Source organism: Anolis sagrei, chromosome 5 (assembly GCF_037176765.1).
Source record: "Anolis sagrei isolate rAnoSag1 chromosome 5, rAnoSag1.mat, whole genome shotgun sequence".
In the NCBI taxonomy this organism is placed as follows: domain Eukaryota; kingdom Metazoa; phylum Chordata; class Lepidosauria; order Squamata; family Dactyloidae; genus Anolis; species Anolis sagrei.
The window spans coordinates 172,976,041-172,994,888 of NC_090025.1; the positions used below are offsets into that span (position 1 = coordinate 172,976,041).

At 41.3% G+C, this 18,848-nt stretch overlaps 1 protein-coding gene across 1 annotated transcript in view; it reads left to right on the forward strand.

Annotated features, from left to right (window-relative positions):
* Nucleotides 1-18,848, forward strand: part of AKR1D1 (aldo-keto reductase family 1 member D1) — a 57,198-nt gene that overhangs the window by 33,131 nt on the left and 5,219 nt on the right. Inside the window, exons 2-8 of the mRNA XM_060776853.2 lie at nt 1,039-1,206; nt 7,306-7,422; nt 8,881-8,958; nt 10,362-10,484; nt 13,932-14,041; nt 16,526-16,691; nt 17,396-17,478. Coding sequence (XP_060632836.2) covers nt 1,039-1,206; nt 7,306-7,422; nt 8,881-8,958; nt 10,362-10,484; nt 13,932-14,041; nt 16,526-16,691; nt 17,396-17,478 — 845 coding nt within the window. The remainder of the gene's footprint in view (nt 1-1,038; nt 1,207-7,305; nt 7,423-8,880; nt 8,959-10,361; nt 10,485-13,931; nt 14,042-16,525; nt 16,692-17,395; nt 17,479-18,848) is intronic.

The window sequence follows — 18,848 nt, forward strand, 5'->3', positions numbered from 1 at the left end:
CAACCCAGTGATTCCAACCATGAAAGCCTTTGACAGCTTTCTCAAGCTCTGAATATTAGCTAGTCAAGGAGCTTCTTGTAATCTTCTAACCATGAGTCAGAGAAGATGGCTGGGCTAGTTAGAGCGATCAATTTAAGGCCCTTTCCACACAGTTGAATAAAAATCCCACATTTTCTGCTTTGAACTGGAATATATGGCAGTGTCAACACAGATAACTCAGTTCAAAGCAGATATTGTGGGATTTATTGCTGTTCTGAAATATAACATTTCAAACTTTCAGTCATATAGGTCCTTGACTAAATGTGTATCTATTCTGAAATCTTCATTCCCAAATTACTAAGTTGTGTACACTGAGGGAAGCCAAGTGGTGTAAAATGGGGAGACCAAATGATAAGTGTCAATAGGTTGTATTTGTCCTTGTTGATTGGGAATTTGGTTGTAATCCCAAAATGCATTTTCCCCCAAGCTATGTGAGTAGGACTCATTTATGTATGGGATTTGTTCTTCCTGCAAATTTACTCAACTTTAGTTTTAGGAAAAGAAATAAAATATATCTGGAGATATTACTGCAAATGGGGAATGATTGGGAGTTGGGGTATGTGCTATTTGTCATCAAGTCAATCAGATTTGGGACCCTTCTCCACAGCCACATAACCCAGAATATCAAGGGATAAAAGCCCACAATATCTGATTTGAACTGGTTTATCTGAGTCCACACTGCCATATATTCCAGTTCAAAGCAGAAAATGTGGGATTTTATTCAACTGTATGGAAAGGGCCTTAGGATGGGATGTCACCATCAGGGCTTGGTTATCAACAGGTCTGGTCCGATCTTGGAAAGTCAGGGCTCTGGTTTCCTTTATTGAATCTACATATCCATAATGCACTCTTCCACTTTTCCTACAGGTTTCACATTTTCTGAGCCTTATCAGAGTTATGTCATCTCATGATACATCCAAACTACAATGGCCTCCATTTAGGAAGTAGGGTATAAGTATGAAAATTAAACATGTATATTTCTCTTTTTTCTATCTGTAGACACCCAAAGGCACTTGCGCAGAAGCTGTGAAAATAGCCATCGACGTGGGTTATCGCCATATCGACGGTGCCTATGTGTATTACAACGAGCATGAAGTTGGAGAAGCCATCCGGGAGAAAATCACTGAGGGAAAACTCAAACGTGAAGACATATTTTATTGTGGCAAAGTTAGCAAACTTAATAACTAAATATTCAAATGTGATATACAAGTGGTTGGCCTTAACAGGGCCAACCTTACTAAAGAACAGAGCAAAGTAGCTGCCTTAGGCAACAGATCTGATGTGCAATGAAAGACGAACAAATTATTAGTTATTTACTTTAGGTTATTAGATATTTTTACTACATGGAATGGGTTGGGGACTAAGGAGTTGAGAGAGGATTTTCATATCCTCCAACATTTCATAGATCGGAACTGGGAGTGATGCGGCCAAGTGTTGTCAAAATATCAAAAAATTATTAATGAAGAACATCCAAATTAAGAGAGGCTGGAGCTTGCTGAGTTAATAGAGTTCACACTGTTTTTACACTTTTAACTCAGTTTAGCAATGGTTCTCAGCCTGTAGGTGCCCAGATGTTTTGGCCGACAACTCCCAGAAATTCCAGCCAGTGTACTAGCTGTTAGGATTTCTGGGAGTTGAAGGCCAAAACATCTGGGGATTGAGAACCAATGGTTTACGGTAATGGAGGAAAAAACTGAAAATGAAGGAAGTGAAAGGAAAGTGACTCCTTTTCATCTCTTGTGGTTTACATGGGCATAAAATTGTCTAGGAAGACCTTGTAACATGCTAAAATAATGCCCTCATGTCCTATAATGGGAGTAGGTTCACTTGAGGGGTTCATTCCTGCAAGCTCTTTGAGGGGAATTAATGTAGCCCTTCAGCCTTCCACAGTTGGCCATCTTGGCCAGAAGGATAGGACTGCCACTGAAAATGTCAGGCCCCTGTTGTGTTAAGACCAACTCTGGGTGGTAAACCTATGGTCTCCTGAACTGTGGAAATTGTAGTCAGAAACATCTGGAGAACCAATGTAAATAGACTAGCAGGCCCCCCCCCCCCACTTTCTCAGTAGCACCACTCCAGCAAAAGATCTTTGGATGTTAGCGACACATTGGTAAAATTGGAGAGTTTTAAAGCTCCCTTCCTTCTTCAACTATTGTCTTATGAGAGAACCTACAATGATCACATCTATATTTTTCTCAGGGTAAAAAAAAAGGAAATTCAAGGGCACATCTGTTGGTAGGTAAACTAGACAGTAGAAGGGGGGGGGGGTAGGAAGGACCCTCTCCAATATTTACAAGACATCCAAAAGAGAGGAATGGTAATCACAAAGATGGTTATAATTAACCTTCACCCTGGAAATAAATTACAGGGGAAAAATAAAACCCAGATTCTGTTGAGAAGCTCCATCTCTGAAGCTGTTCATTGATCTGTCCTGGAAATGACTGGAGTTGTTGCAGAGAGCAGGAAATGACAGTGTTTTGGCATCGAGACTGGATTTTCTTGAAAATGGAGAGGATGTCTCTGGTACCTAGATTGATATCTTGAAACACTAAGTGTAATTATGGAATGATGAAAAGGGTAGTGCTTGCCGATCATGATTCGTGACTGACAAGTTAATTATTCAATTCCTGACTTAGGAAAATAGCCAACATCTGTTTCAGAGCTTGGTGAAGCTGGCTTTCCATGATCACAATATCCAGGATTTGAAGTGGCCATGCGCACAGGAGGACTTTGGCAATTAGTTCAAACAAAGTCATGTTTTCAAGCTCTGAGTGCAATACATCATGCAATGATATCCTTTCTTTTCCAGATTTTGTTCCTATCCATTGGAAATCCAGCCATCCTAAGCTAACTTTCCTGTGTTTGACCAAAAGGCCACTGCATAACATTTTCATGTACCATAGCTGTTTATAGGGCATGTCATTCCAATTTTCCTGGAACACACCTCCCCACCCTCTCTTCTTCCAAGAAAGTGAACATGATCTTGGAGAGACACTAGGAGGCCCTTCACACTGCACTAACATAGTGCTGTGATTCCACATTAACAGCCTTCACAATGTCCTGTCAAATCCTGGGATTTGGAGTTTAGGGAGGAATATGATCTCAGCTGATCTTGATGGTTAAGTAGTATCAGATCCTTTAGTACTTGGATGGAAGATCCCCAGAAGCTACAGGCTATATTTCTGAGTATTCCTTACCTAAGAACATCATTGATGTTGTTTATTCATTCAGTTGTTTCCGACTCTTCATGACCTTATGAACCAGTCGACGCCAGAGCTCTTTGTTGGCCATGGCCACCCCAGCTCCTTCAAGGTTAAGCCAGTCACTTCAAGCATAACATCCATCCATCTTGCCCTTTGTCGACTCCTCTTTCTTTTTCCTTCCATTTTCCCCAGCATCATTGTCTTCTCCAGGCTGCCATATTTTCTCATTATGTGGCCAAAGTACTTTGTCTCTAATATCCTTCCCTCCAGTGAGCATTCAGGCATTGTTTCCTGAAGTATGGACTGGTTTGATCTTCTTGCGGTCCAAGGCACTCTCAGAATTCTCCTCCAACACCACAGTTCAAAAGTGTCATAAATCAACATATTATTGAAGGCGCAATTCTCAGCCGGAGTGCTCATGCACTTGCTCAATCCACAATCCCCAGGATTCCATAGGATGTGTTTTTGGGTATGTCACACTTCCTAAGCCTCAGAGGAAGGCAATGGCAAACCCCTTCTGAACTAGTCTTGCCAAGACAGTTTGCTTTGGATAATCATAAATTGGAAATGAAGGCCCATAACAGAGACAACTACTCATTCACAGACTCTAACCCAAATAGAGTAATGCCACTACTCTAGGTTAAGGGTAAAGGTTTCTCTTTGACATTAAGTCTAGTTGTGTCTGACTCTGAGGGGTGGTGCTCATCTCCATTTCTAAGCCAAAGAGCCAGTGTTGTCCGTAGACACCTCCTAGGTCATGTGACTGACATGACTGCATGGAGCACTGTTAATTTCCCGCAGAAGCGGTGCCTATTGATCTAGTCACATTAGCATGTTTTCAAATTGTTAGGTTGGAAGAAGCTGGGCCTAGCAGTGAGAGCTCAACCCACTTCCCGGATTTGAACTGCCAACCTTTCAGTCAGCAAGTTCAGTAGCTTAGCAGTTTAACCCGCTGCGCCACCTCTCTGGGTTACATCTCCCCAAATTCACCAACCAGGCATAGCCATTGTAGTTCCAGAAGCTTTCCAAAGTTGCATTTGCACACAATTACATAGGAGTAAGTCCCAATGGGCTTACTGAGAGGCATTTACTTCTAGATAGACATGCACAGCTTTATATCGACCCTGCTCTACATTGTTGCCCTATGTTGCTGATATATACATATTTCACATAAGGATGATTTTTGTAAATTCTGTTTTCCACCTAGTGCAAACCACAGCTATAAATCATCACAACTGAGAATACAATGACAACATTTTATTTTTTTAAGAAACAAAACACTTTGATTGTGTGTTTCTGCATGGCAGGGGATGGGACTGGATGGTCCTTGTGGTTTCTTCCAACTCTATGATTCAATGAAAACCAATATAAAAGACCACAACAGCCTAGTATGTTTCCTCAAAGCAGTTAGACTTCTGGAATTTGAGCAGTATCTGAGGTTAAGAAGCTGACTGCCAAATGGATAAGTGCCATCTCACTGTAATAATGACCGGCTGGCAAAGAGCATCAACATCTGCATATTGGCAGGTTGCATGAAACTAAAGCATTTCTTACTCAGAGTTTTGAGATGTCATTTGGCTTTGATAACAGGGAAGTCTGTAAAATGTAATCCCAGAAAGTAACTTTTCCAAGCTCTTATTTTACTTTTGCATGCAAGTTATTTTAGCTGTTGCCAATTAATGTCTCCAGTTGGTTCATAATCATAGGGTTTTTTTTTGTTTTTTTACAATTTAAGACTAGTTTCTAGGTTTATGCATTCTTTGATACAAGGCTCAGTTATTGTTTTTTAACCAGCTGGTCTTTAATCATCTTACTTGCCATATCTCCAAAGTTGCAGAAGCTCGTTCACTCTCTTAGAACACCAATGTATTATAGTGTTGAGTTCTCAATCTCTTGACATTCATGTTCACTTTTGGCACAAACACACACATGTTTTGAAGCAGTCTCATTATTTTCTTTTATCAGCAAGAGGGGGTATAATAAGATAGATGATAAGCAGTCTTCTTCTTAGGCAATCCCTTGTAGCCTGAGGATGATGGTCCTACAAATGTAGTATCTTGGCAGTGGGTTTGTAGGTGGCTGTGGAGCCCTATTCTTGATCCGCATGTTCTCCTGCAGTGAGGACATCGGTTTCTAGGTGGAAGACAGTCCAGGTCCGGGTTGGCTTGACATGCCTCCCACTTGGCACATTTCTCCCTTTTGCCCTCCATGTGTGCCTCTTTCAATTCTTCAGCACTGCTGGTCATAGCTGACCTCCAGTTAGAGCGCTCAAGAGCCAGGGCTTCCCAGTTCTCGGTATCTATGCCACTGTTTCTAAGGTTGACTTTAAGCCCATCTTTAAATCTCTTTTCCTGTCCACCAATGTTACGTTTCCCATTCTTGAGTTGGGAGTATAGTAACTGCTTTGAGAGACACTGATCAGGCATCCATACAACGTGGTCAGTCCAGTGGAGTTGATGGTGTAGGAGCATCACTTCAGTGCTGGTGGTCTTTGCTTCTTCCAGCACACTGACATTTGTCTGCCTGTCTTCCCAAGAGATTTGCAGGATTTTTCGGACCATAAGCAGTACCTATTTTAGTATCAGTGTTATTAGCTGCAAGCAAGTATTTTTCAAAGATCCAACTCCAAACAAGAATTTCAGCTGGAAAATCAGCAAGATATTAGCAGTGGGTTCAGTATTTAGTACCCTCCTTGGCAACAAATATGTTATGCCCCAAAAGGAATAATAATTCAAACACAGGTATACATCCACATATGAATTATATGTGTCCCTGGGTATTGCTTCTTTAAGAGAAAATTTGGTACCAGAAAGAGAAATAATAAGGAAAGAATAGGAATAGTTTCCGACATACATACACCAAAAAGAAGGAGCATCTCAACATGCTTCAGACAGCTTTTTCTTCAGAAAATTGACAATATGCACATGTGAAAATAAAGAATTAGGTCAGATGGGCTTTGCATAAGTAAAGAAAAAGAACTTGAACCTTCTAGAGCAAGCATGGATACCCTTTGGCCCTCATCAGCCTTTACTTTCCTATGATTTCCATTTTGGTGGCCAGCCTTATAGATGTATCTTTTTTAACATGTTGGGGGTAGCTGGTAAGACAATCTTAGCTGTTTCCCCCATCTCTCTCTGTTTTGCTCTTCATATGTAATCAGTAAAGGATTCTAGATAAAGCCATTGTTGACCTTGCCTCTTATAGGATTGACTACTTCTTATGGAATCAGTAGGGGATTCTGGAGGAAACTGCTGTTGACCTTGCCTCTTGTAGGATAAGTAATCAATAGGGAATTCTGGAGGAAGCCGCTGTTGACCTTGCCTCTTGTAGGATTGGCTACTTCATCTGTAATCAGTAATGGATTCTGGAGGAAGCCGCTGTTGACCTTGCTTCTTCTAGGATTGGCTACTTCATATGTAATCAGTAATGGATTCTGGAGGAAGCTGCTGTTGACTTTGCCTCTTCTAGGATTGGCTACTTCATCTGTAATCAGTAAGGGATTCTGGAGGAAGCCACTGTTGACCTTGCCTTTGGTGGATTGGTTAAAGTAGAATCCTTTTCTTCCCAGCTCATGCTTTATTGTATTGTTCACTGCAGATGCATAGCTACAACCCAACACCAAAACAATCACCCTGGAGGGCCTAGAAAATGTGTTCTCCCTAGCCTCCACTGTGGTTCTGTGGTCAATTCCTACTGTAAATTTTACCCAAAGTTGATTGGAGAACTACAATGGAGGCCTAGTGGGAAGACTTTTATAGGTATTTCCTAGATCTCCAAGAGCAGTTCTATCATTTAAGTTTGGCTCAAATGGCACCTGAGACATTGTTCATTTCAGGGAAGAAAAAGGGGGTCCCAGACAACATAAAAACTGTCTTATATGAAGGGTCCTGGGACAGATCCTTCACTTGCCATATGGGCCTGCTGTACACTATATTACATTGATGTCCTTGGATTTTGGTACTTTATGTAGCTGCTTGTCTTTATTTTTTAAGTGCTCAAATTTTCAAAAATAAAAGTTTATAATTCATTTATTCCTCTTCTTTCCTCCCCTCACCCCCTTTAGTTATGGAACACATGTCACCCACCAGACCTGGTGCGTCCAACTCTGGAGAGGACACTGAAGACTTTACAGCTGGACTATGTTGATCTCTATATCATTGAACTGCCAATGGCTTTTAAGGTAAAGGGAAGAATTGTGTTAGAACTCCTCCTAGAGGGCATCAATGGAAACTCTGAATACTCTGAGGTTCCATCTACACGGCCATTATAATACAGATTGAACTGCATTATATGGTCAGTGTAGAAGATCTAATGCAGTTTAACTGCATTGAACTGCATTATATGCATTATAAAGTTCAATCTGCATTATAATGGCAGTGTAGATGTGGCCTGAGTAAACTCCCACCTTTGCTAAACACCATCTTATTTTTTTAGGCTGCTGCTGCATATACTGGTTTTCAGATAACTTTCCTTTGAGCTTTACTGCTGAATGGTTACAAATCATTCAAAACATTGGTAACTTTCCCAAGAAGACATGCACAAAGCTCTCAAAGGTCACAGTCAGGATAGGTGTGGCCCTACCTAGGCTTTCCAGACAATTCTCTGTTGTGTGTCTGCCAAAAAATTGCCATAGAAACGTGCTAGAGAACCTAACAAATTCCTAGAGAGGAGGCCTCTCTGTGAAGTTTCTGTGTCCTCCAGTGGGACTCTATGGCAACTTCTGGCCGATACCATTCATTTCCATAGGCTTTGCATTTATCCGCATTTTTTGTTTGTTTTTATAGTAAGTTCAAGAATGTATCCCCAGTGGCTATGAGGATCATGCTGTATATATTTTCCTGATCTCAAGTTTTGGCTTGAAATCTCAAGGTCTGGCAACCCTAATAACAGCTGTAAACATCGTGGTCTTTTATGGTTTCCTTTCCTATGGCATGGCTACAGGAATAGTTTTCCAGTTATGTAGTACTCTACTCAGCAATCCATCCTATGTTTCAACAACCTGATCCTCAGAATTAATTATTATGTAGTATACAGAAAAGCAAAAAAACCAACCCAAAACAAAACAAAAAATGGGTAGGATTTATGCAGACGTCCACATGCTGCTGGGCTACATCTCCTGGAATATCTCATCTTGACTCTCCTTCTAAATTTCAGATGGGTTAATGCCAGAAACAAGATGGCAACCATAATCACATGTTTACTCTTCTTAATTGCTAATGTAAGGGTTGTGAGAGTCAGGAGCTGCCTGTTCCTCACCCTGTATGTTTTTTTCCTAAATGTACAGCACTCCTTGAAAAAGATGGTTAACATATAATCTGGCCTTCACACACAATCCATTAGCCAAGACTGGGAATCTTACAACCTTCCTGATATTATAATGGAATAGTAAGGAATTCTGGGAGGTTGTCGTTCAGCCACACATGGAAAGCTGTAAGAGCCAAATCCATGTGTAAAGCAACACCCCGCAGTAGAAATTGTTCATCAGTGGATGGTCCTTTTTTGTTACCTGCCTCCAAATACAAGCATCTGTACATAAACCCCAAAGAGAACCTTTTGTGCATTGTAAGTGCAGGTAGGTTTCTACTCTTCCCATCTTTTCCCCTACTAACCCTTCATCCAAATGCTTGTTTTTTTCTAGCCTGGAGAGGTCATCTATCCTATGGATGAAAATGGGAAATGGCTGTACCATGAGACAGACTTATGTGCCACTTGGGAGGTGAGAAATTCTGAAGCTTCACTGTATCCGCAATGGATGTGTCTCCTATTTTGTAGTAGATATGAGTGGGAATCCCCTGGACAACAACTCCCATCATTCTCCATCCTGGCTACAGTTGCTAGGCTTGCTGAAAAGTTCAATCCAACTGCAGCTAGAGAATCACATGATTCTCACTCTTATCCTAATGTGTCCTTACCCAACTAGACTAAAAATATTCTGTTTAGTGATAGGAAGGAAAAATAGTCACCCATCTGCCAAGCTCTTCTCAGAGTTCTCTGTAGACAGTATTGCAAATTTACTTTTTCTAACCTATCATTTTGTATTCATATGCGGACTTGCATAGCTTTGCTAATGACCATATTGAAGTTGCACGGTACAAATCACATTATTCTTTACACTCCCTTTGTAGATTTGTTGGCACATGAATATTATTGTGAATGTGTATGTTTAACATTTGGGGGGAGACACTCCAGCACACCTGGAAAGCATGCAGTTAAAGAGGATTTTGGAGGAAGTTTTTTACCCCATGGTGCTTCATTTACTATCTGTTCTTGCTTCATAGGCTTCTAATCAAAAGCAGAACAGAACACTCAGTCTAGCTTTATTTTGCAACTCAGGAATGATTTCTTTTACAAAGACTACATGAATGCATATGCAATTATACATCCTTAATAAATTAAATAAATACTGAAATAAACATTAGTGTATGTAAACCAAAGCAAATACAAAAACTGCATACATTCAATGCTTTCAGAAGGATATAATTCTCAGAATCAGCCCTCCAGAACTGCAAATGGTCATGTGGCGGAGGTGCCTTGGAAACTGAAATTCAACCAAGTAATTTTTACAAAGCTCTGGATACTTTTCACAATATGGTTGCTTATGGCCTGTGGCTCTTTTCCCATTCTGGTGGTTTCATGTCAGTGAGGTAATAAATCATCTCTGGGTTTTGGTCTGAAGTTTAAAATGATATCCAAAATGCTGCAAACAACCCACAAAATAGGTCCAGTGCTTTGGATAGCTCTTTAAAAGCTTACAGATTTGGCATCTCACTAGCCTGAAACCAAGGGGAGTGTTCTAACATGCCCTCTTCTGCCATTATGGTTTTCTATTTTTCCTCTTCCTGTTGACTTCCTCCTTCCATCTCCCCTTTTCTTATTTCCACTTTGCTTTTACATTCATATGGAATGACCACCTTCTTATATCTCTTCCCTGTCATTTTTTGGGTCTTACACTTTCTCGAAGTCAGTTCTAGGCCATCCTAGCTTTCTGTTGTCTCCTCTACATCCTATTGTTTCCCCAGCCTCCTCACTTTTCTTCAGTCCTCTACTTTTCTTTGCAAAATAACTATATATTTACTACATGGCAGCCTTTCCATTGTTTTGTCTATTTCATCTTGGCAGGCTCTGGAAGCATGTAAAGATGCAGGGCTGACAAAATCCATTGGTGTGTCCAACTTTAACCGTCGGCAGCTGGAGATGATTCTGAACAAACCAGGTCTGAAGCACAAACCTGTTAGCAACCAGGTAATGGAATTGAAATCTGACGTGCAACATAAGCATTTAAAATATAAAGCAACTATGAATGATCAACCCTTTCCCATCCTTGCAAATTCATCAGCGACCAATGAATCAGATGCCTGTGGGACACCTATAAGTTGAACAAGAGAGAAATGTAACACATTACTGTGTATGATTATGTGCCACTAAAAGGCAGTCTCAGCTCTCTCCCTTTCAGCAGGGATGAAAATGACAGATTCATAGAATCATAAAGTTGGAAGAGACCACACAGACCATTTAGTCCATCTCCTTGCCATGCAGGAAAAACACATTCAATGTACCCCTCATATATGGCCATCCAGTCTCTGTTTAAAAGCCTCCAAGGAACGAGCTTCCACCACACTCCGAGGCAGTTAATTCCACTGCTGAACAGCCCATATCGTCAGGAAGTTCTTCCTAATGTTCTGGTGGAATCTCGTTTCCTGTCATTCAGTGGTTCTTAACCTGTGAGTCATGAACCACCAGTGGGCCATGAGGATGAAAATCTGGTCTGCAAGCCTCCTTCCTCTTTATTTATCTATTTTCTTTCTGCTCCTTTCATGCTGCCTGCCACTCCTTCCCTGTTGCTGATCAGCTCCGACCCCTTGAATAGATCACATCAACTCTAGATTATTAAATATGGATTTCTGTGGGTGAGCAGATGGCAACGACTGGATGGCATATGTTCTGTATTAGAAACTAGAGCTGATGTGGTCTATCCAGTGCAATTTTCTGAATCAGCACCCCAAATAACCAAAACGAATCTAAAGTTGACGAAAAACTGATTTATAACCCTTTGGTACTAATGTTGGAAAGTGGTCCCTGGTCAAAGTGGTCCCTGGTCAAAAAAGGTTGGGAACCACTTCTTTATTTGAACCCATTGGTAATAAACCATTTTGAAGGGTTCATGGGGACCCTCAACCCATTAATAATAAACAATACTGCCCTATCTCCCCTTGGGGATTAAGGTCTCCTACAACTCCTGAAAGTGCTAAATTGCCTTTTCAATAAGTTGCAGTTCTATGCTTTTAAATATTTTTTTAGATATTTTCAGTAAATTTGAAAGTAAACATTTGTCCACTTATGATTTGGGGGTTGTTTTCCTCATTTTGGGGGCCTTGGACTAGTTAATGAGTGAGTAGAGGAGAAGATATTGGCCCTGTACTGCCACCATTATGGGTGGTCAGCACATGGGAAACCATATTGAAAAGAGGTCTCCAGTTCTTGCTGGTCATCATCAGGCCACACATGGGCTTGGTGTTGGACAGAGAGTGAACAAATGCAGCCTATTACTTTTTGTTTGTGACATTCAGGGCACCTTCTTGATTAGTAACAACTATAAATGAGATGTTCTGAAGCTAAGAAAGCTGTGTCATCAAAAAATGATTAATAGTTGTGGGTTATCTAGGAGGCAATAAATTACAAGCACTTCTTAGACAAAACCCTGTGTGAAAGGGCTGGAACACAGTTTTCTTGGCAACCGGAAAAGGTCAGTGTGTTCCACCAGCTTGAATTTGTAGTTGAAACACAGGGACTAAACTCATCGAGGTCTTGTCCACCACCCCCTTTCAGCATCTCCAGTTCAAACAAATGGTAAAATAATGTAGACTGCAACTCATGCTTTATGGGGATTTTTGTGGCAATAAATGTCACACTTCTTTCATAAGTCTTGAGATAAACTGAGACAACTCTATGAAACAGATACATTTTAACAATGAATTGTTGGTCTCTGGATTCATTTTTCAGTGCTGACAAAAATATGTGGAAGCCTGTGGAATACCAAGTTCATCCTTCTGTGCTTCAGAGTGTACCCCAGACTCTGAGTTTGAGGCAACTACAGCTTCCAGAATGCCTTTAGCCTGCAAAATCAAGAGGATTCTGGAATATGCATTTCCTAGAAACTTTTTCAAACTTAGCCCACATTTATTAGTTTTGAAGCCATTGGAGAGTAGCTTTGTCCTTCATTCCAAAAAACCTCACATCACAAAATGATGCTCTTAATGTGTTCAAATTGTTATGTGAATTGATCCTCTGATTTGAATCCACACACCTGCCATCACTGAGGGCCCTTCCAAACAGGCCCGATATCCCAGGATCTTATCCTGGGTTTTCTGCTTTAAACTGGATTATGCGAGTCCACACTGCCAGCTAATCTGAGATAAATGTATTGTCGAAGGCTTTCATAGCTGGAATCACTTGGTTTTTGTAGGTTTTTCAGGCTGTATGGCCATGTTCTAGAAGCATTCTCTCCTGACATTTTGGCTGCATCTATGGCAGGCATCCTCAGAGGTTGTGAGGTCTGTTGGAAACTGGGAAAGTTGGGTTTATATGTTTGTGGAAAGTCCAGGGTGGGAGAAGGAACTCTTGTCTGTTGGAGGTGTGAATGTTTCAGTTGGCCACCTTGATTAGCCTGACAGTTTTTAGGTGTGGGTTGTTACTGCCTGGGGAAATCCTTTGTTGAGATATGATTAGCTGTTCCTGATTGTTTCTTGTCTGGAGTTTCCCTGTGTTTGAGTTTTGTTCTTTATTTACAGTTTTTTTTAAATACTGGTAGTCAGAATTTGTTCATTTTCATGGTTTCTTCCTTTTTTGTTGAAATTGTCCACATACTTGTGGATTTCAAAGGCTTCTCTGTGTAGCCTGACATGGTGGTAGTTAGAGTGGTCCGGCATTTCTGTGTTCTCAAATAATATGCTATGTCCAGGTTGGTTCATCAGGTGCTCTGCTATGGTTGAAGTAGACTGCAGTGCCTTTCATGTTCCTTGATTCGTGTTTGGGTGCTGCATTTGGTGGTCCCTATGTAGACTTGTCCTCAGCTTCATGGTATCCAGTAGACTCCTGCAGAGATGAGAGGATGACTCTTGTCCTTTGATGAAAGTCATACAGCCCGAAAAACCTACAGCAACCTACTAATCTGGGACAAATAGAAAACCTGGGATCAGATCCTGGGATATAGGGCCTGTCTGGAAGGGCCCTGAGCTCAATGCATGCCCCTTAGCTGAAGCTGAAGAACAATGTCCCATGGTGAAGCTGAAGAACAATGTCCCATGGTGCTGAAGAACAATGTCCCATGGTCCCATGGTGTCCCATGGTAGCTGAAGAACAATGTCCCATGGTGTTTCCTTGCAGATTAACAGATTGAAGCCAGAAAATTGCTGGTACATCACGTCTCTGGCTGGATTCCATAATATAAGTGGAATAATGTTAACTAGTATGTTCTCACTCTAAAATCAGGACATGGAAAGAAAACAATCATAATTACTTGTCACATAAGATGTGAATGGAGGTGTGTTTGTAGTCTGATTTTCATCATATTTTCTTTACAACGATTTCAGTGGCATTTTCTATTTTAAAGCACAAGGGTGGAAACTTGGCATTTAAGAGCATTTATTCACCTAGAAACTAAATCCTGTCTTCTCCATTTTGTCTGTATAGATTGAGTGCCATCCATATTTCACCCAATCCAAACTTTTGGATTATTGCAGACAGCACAAGATTGTCCTTGTTGGATACAGCCCTCTAGGGACCTCAAGGGACGCAAGCTGGTAAGAGGTTGTCTTTGATTGTGCTGCAAATACGTGGTAACTGAGGGGGCATTACAGGTGTCATATGATATGTTGACTCCTCATATGAGCTGAGAAGGCCATCCCCAGAAAAGAGAGAGGCAGGGAGAGATATCCAACTTCAAAACCTCCTTCAAGTCACGGTGGATTCTGACAAGCTTTTCTTTCCCTTCAATAGAGAAAGAGTGGTAGGAGAAGCTGTAGATCCCAAGGTAATGTGTGTGGCAGTGAGAAGCCCTTCTGAAGAACCAAAGGCACCCAAAGCTTGGAGAAACAAAGTAAAAGCTTTATTATAGGAGCTTAATTCTAAAACAGAAATGGTAGTTCGGCAGCTAATCTATTTTATCTTCATTTTGAGGCAGGGCTGATGAAGGAAATTGTTGGGAAGATAAGAGGTGAAAAACTATTCCTAAAAAGGGTCAGGTTGGGCAGACTCTCTGAGGGATTTTTAATTTTTCCATGCTAAGTGTTGTTTGTACCCTCTGGTGGCACAGCAGCTTAAAGCACTAAGCTGCTTAACTTGCTGACTGAAAGGTCAGTGGTTCAAATCCGGGGAGCGGGGTGAGCTCCCGCTGTTAGCCCCAGCTTCTGCCAATCTAGCAGTTCGAAAACATGCATATGTGAATAGATCAATGGGTACGACTTCGGTGGGAAAGTAACAGTGCTCCATGCAGTCATGCCAGCCACATGACTTTGGGAAGCATCTACGGACAACACCAGCTCTATTGCTTAGAAATGGAGGTGAGCTCCACCCCTCAGAGTCAGACACAACTAGACTTAATGACTTACCTTTACGTAAGTATTGTTCACCTCTAACAACTACTCCAAATAAGTTACAGTTCTATATCAATTGAATTCAGAAGGAAGGGGTTCATTTTTTTAAGAGGGAAACCAAAACAAAAAGAAATAAAAAGACTGGGAAGGTGGAAAGAGGAGAACAAAATCTAGTGTTCCTTCCTCATTTCTACTCTGCTTGTAAAAGTCCTGCAAGAGTTTGGATACTTTGGAGATTCTGTTATAAAGGTCCCAGCCCACCACCATTAGGGTTTTTTTAATTGGAGACAAGAGCTTGGGATGAGGAACAAATTGAGGACATTGCCCTCCACAAAAAACCTTTCCACCCCCAATAAAATTTTCCTTCATATTTCAATTTCTGACATTGAAGTAACTTAAAATTTCATTTGAGCATTTAGAAATACAGTTTATATATCCAAAGGGATAATGCAAATAAAGAAAATGGAAGAATTCTAGATATGAAGGATTTTCAGGATATCATTGTCTCGAATGTTAGACATTCAGAGACAGAAGAAAAATAAAAGATGGTGGAGGGGGGGGGAGAACTCATTCCCCCATTGTGACCCCCTCCAGAGCTACAGTTTTGGATGACCTAGAAAGTTATTGAGTGTCCCATAGAGGTGAATCAATAATAGTCATGCAATAGTTGCTTTCACTGTGAACAAATTATTGCTAACACAAGGAGATCTTGAAATCAAATCATAAAATGAATCCATAGACACAAGTGGAAAACAACTAGATGATCTCTTCTCCATACGTTGGTCTGTTCCATCATTCAGATTCACAGGCAGAGCAGTCCAACTGAGGACAAGAGTGGGAGGCAAATTGCTGAATCCAGAGCCTAGCTTGGCTGGTGCCCACAAAGTAGAAATGGGTTCTGATATTTTAAAAATATTTTCCTTGTAGTCTTTGCCTCCCACCCATATTGGGGAGTGTGGAGTGGAGTAGACAAGCAAATTACAGCAACCCCAGCAGTAGCATATTATCTGTCCCATAAGGGAATGGAAGTGTTTGAAACATCTCTCCTGGTCCATCTCTAAAATGCTCCTTCTTGCCCTTTTTACTCTCAAGATGGCAAGGGAGTCATAGATTTCTGTGCTTGCCAAGTAACTGTCTGGAAGACCATCAAACAATGCTGTCATGGAGCAAGGGAATTGGTATTCCTTGGACCTCCTTCTTCATAGGTCATAATCTGTTGACAGTCTGGATGGATGGTCACCTCTCAAAGGTGCTTCAGAAATATGTATTGGCAGAAGTAGATGGTTGGACTAGATGGGCTTTGAGAGTCCTTTCAGTTCTCTCTTTGTCTGCTACTATAGAGTGGTTCTCAACCTTTGCTCCTCCAGGTCTTTTGGACTTCAGCTCCCACAATTCCTAACAGCTGGTAAACTGGCTGGGATTTCTGGGAGTTGAAGTCCAAAACACCTGGAGGACCAAAGGTTGGGAACCATTGTGCTATAGAAACATAAATTGTTAGCATATATGTTGCCACCTGGCAAAGATCTCTGTCATTCTAATCCTGCACTTATCAACCATAGGACCCAGCCTTAAGAAGACTTCAAACCTGGGAAGCCCTCCAAAAATAATACACCAACTTGACAACAGATCTACTTAGAATGTTGGTTTGTAAAATATATGAAAACTCTGTTTGTTTCCTGTCCCCACAACAAGGGTAAATGTGTCTTCACCTCCACTCCTGGACGACCCTGTTCTGAATGCCATTGGAGAAAAATACAACAAGACAGCAGCTCAAGTTGCACTCCGCTTCAACATACAGCGAGGGGTAGTGGTCATTCCCAAAAGCTTCAATCCAGAACGTATTAGAGAAAACTTCCAGGTAAAATGTCAATCTAATCTGGGGCTCTAGTTGATTGGAATATTTCATAGAAACTGTGTAACACTGATCCCAGAGGAGCTGCACTGACTATCGATACACTTCTAGTCTGATTTCAAGGGGATAATGATGAAATAAAATATCTTGGTGTCTTGATACTTGAAGGAATGTCCCTCCCTATATATACCTGCCTGAAGACTTAGTCTTGTGTCCCATTAATTTTATATTGTTAAATTGGACACTAATTTTATTGTATGCTGCCCTGAGTCACTGTGATGTGGGCTGGAATATAAAGAAAAAACCCCAGTAGATCTAGCCAAGGAAGCCAATTCAACCATGTCTGGAGGACAACACAGTTGGCACCTCTGGGGACATTGTATGTTATATTGTCTATCACATCTTATGAGACTTGTGCTGAGTCCAGGAGGACCCCCAAGCTGCAGACCTGTATCCTCAGGGGAAGTGTAACCTCATCGGGCACAGCTTGCCACACTATACCTCAATTGGCCTTGCGACTGACCAGGAGGACCTCTGTCTTGTCTGGATTAAGTCTCAGATTGTTGGCCCTCGTCCAGTCCATCCTAGCTGTCAGGCACTGGTTTAAGATTCAGGGAGCTTCCATGTAATTCAGTGGAAAAGAGTAGTAGATCACCAGTTGTGTAAACAGAAAATAATGTTTTGTTTTCTCCTCCTCCTTTTCTGCAAAGATCTTTGACTTTTGCCTCACTGAGAAAGAAATGGATGAAATAGAAGCTCTGAATAAAAATATCCGCTATGTGGAGCTGTTGATGTAAGTACCAGCATAATGCCAAATGTGGAGTATGTGAAAAAATAAGGTCTAACATGACTTGATTTTTAGAAATACCTATCAAATTTGACAAGGTTGTGCTTAGACAGCTTTGAGCACAGCCAGACTCAGTATCAGAGATTGCCATCTCTTGGCAGCTGCTGAATGTCTGAGGTCCCAAGAGCATCCAGGGCCAGTCGTACCATTGGGTAGGATGAGGCTGGAGACTCAATGGGCAGATTCTCAGGGACAAAGAGAATGAAGACCTATGTGGACCATATGTCCTGCATTGCTAGATGGATAAGGAAGGGTTTTGCCAAACTTTGTGTCAGCTCTGGGTTTGTCAAACTTCGGGCCAGCTCTGGTTAAGCATGATCTCCCCATCCCACCATCTTGGGCAGATTTGGAATTGCAGCTTGAATAAATTTCTCAATTAACCAAAGATCAATTGCTGAATGGTAGCATGAAGGTGTAGTGGTTTGAGCATTGAACTACAACTCTGGAGACCAAGATTCAGTTTCCAGCATTGCCATGAAAACCCACTGGGTGACCTGGAGTGAGTCACACTCTCTCAGCTCCAGAAAACCCCATAATAGGGCAACCTTAGGGTTGACATAAGTTGGAAATTACTTGAAGGCATACAACAAGAATTACATTGGTTCAACAGATCATCAATTTCTACTGTAGCCTATACTACCAAGACTGAAGGCTGATCTACTAATTTAAAACAGCCGCTTTACCTTTGTGTTAGGCTAAGGGTGATGCTGTATGTTGAACCAAGAGCAACAATGATGCAGAGATGCAGCAAGGAATGAAACATACAGTCCAGTGGAGTGTTCAAAGTTCACATCACTGTTGTGATAGCACAGTGGTAGCTTAAAGGAGTCCTTTTTTTTTTAGAAGTAGGCAAAGTTACAGTTTCTGGCTATTGTAGAACTACAGTCTTCAGCACATCTCATCACTGCCTATTCCTTTAGTCAGAGAAAGCAAGAAAGAAAATGAACCCTGTCTTATGTTAACAATCACAGCAATAGTTTTCTTTGTGTGCGTGTGTGTATCCCAGTCTACTACTGTCTCATTTTCAGACTTTCACAAATTGTTGAACTAAAGTTTAGTAAGTGATAAGGAATGCTAGGATGTGCAGTCAAACACATAGGGACAGCATCAAGTTGGGTGGAGACTGTACCAGTTGTGCCATGTTGCTCTTTGGAGTGAGGTCCTTCTCTCAAGAGGGCCACCTTGATGTCCTGGTTGGAGTGCTGGATTATGACTCTGGAGACCAGTTTGAATCCACCATAGAAACCCGTATTGCAGACCCATTAAAAGATAGCTATAGAGCCATATGGAGGACCTAAAGATTCCTAAAGAGGTGT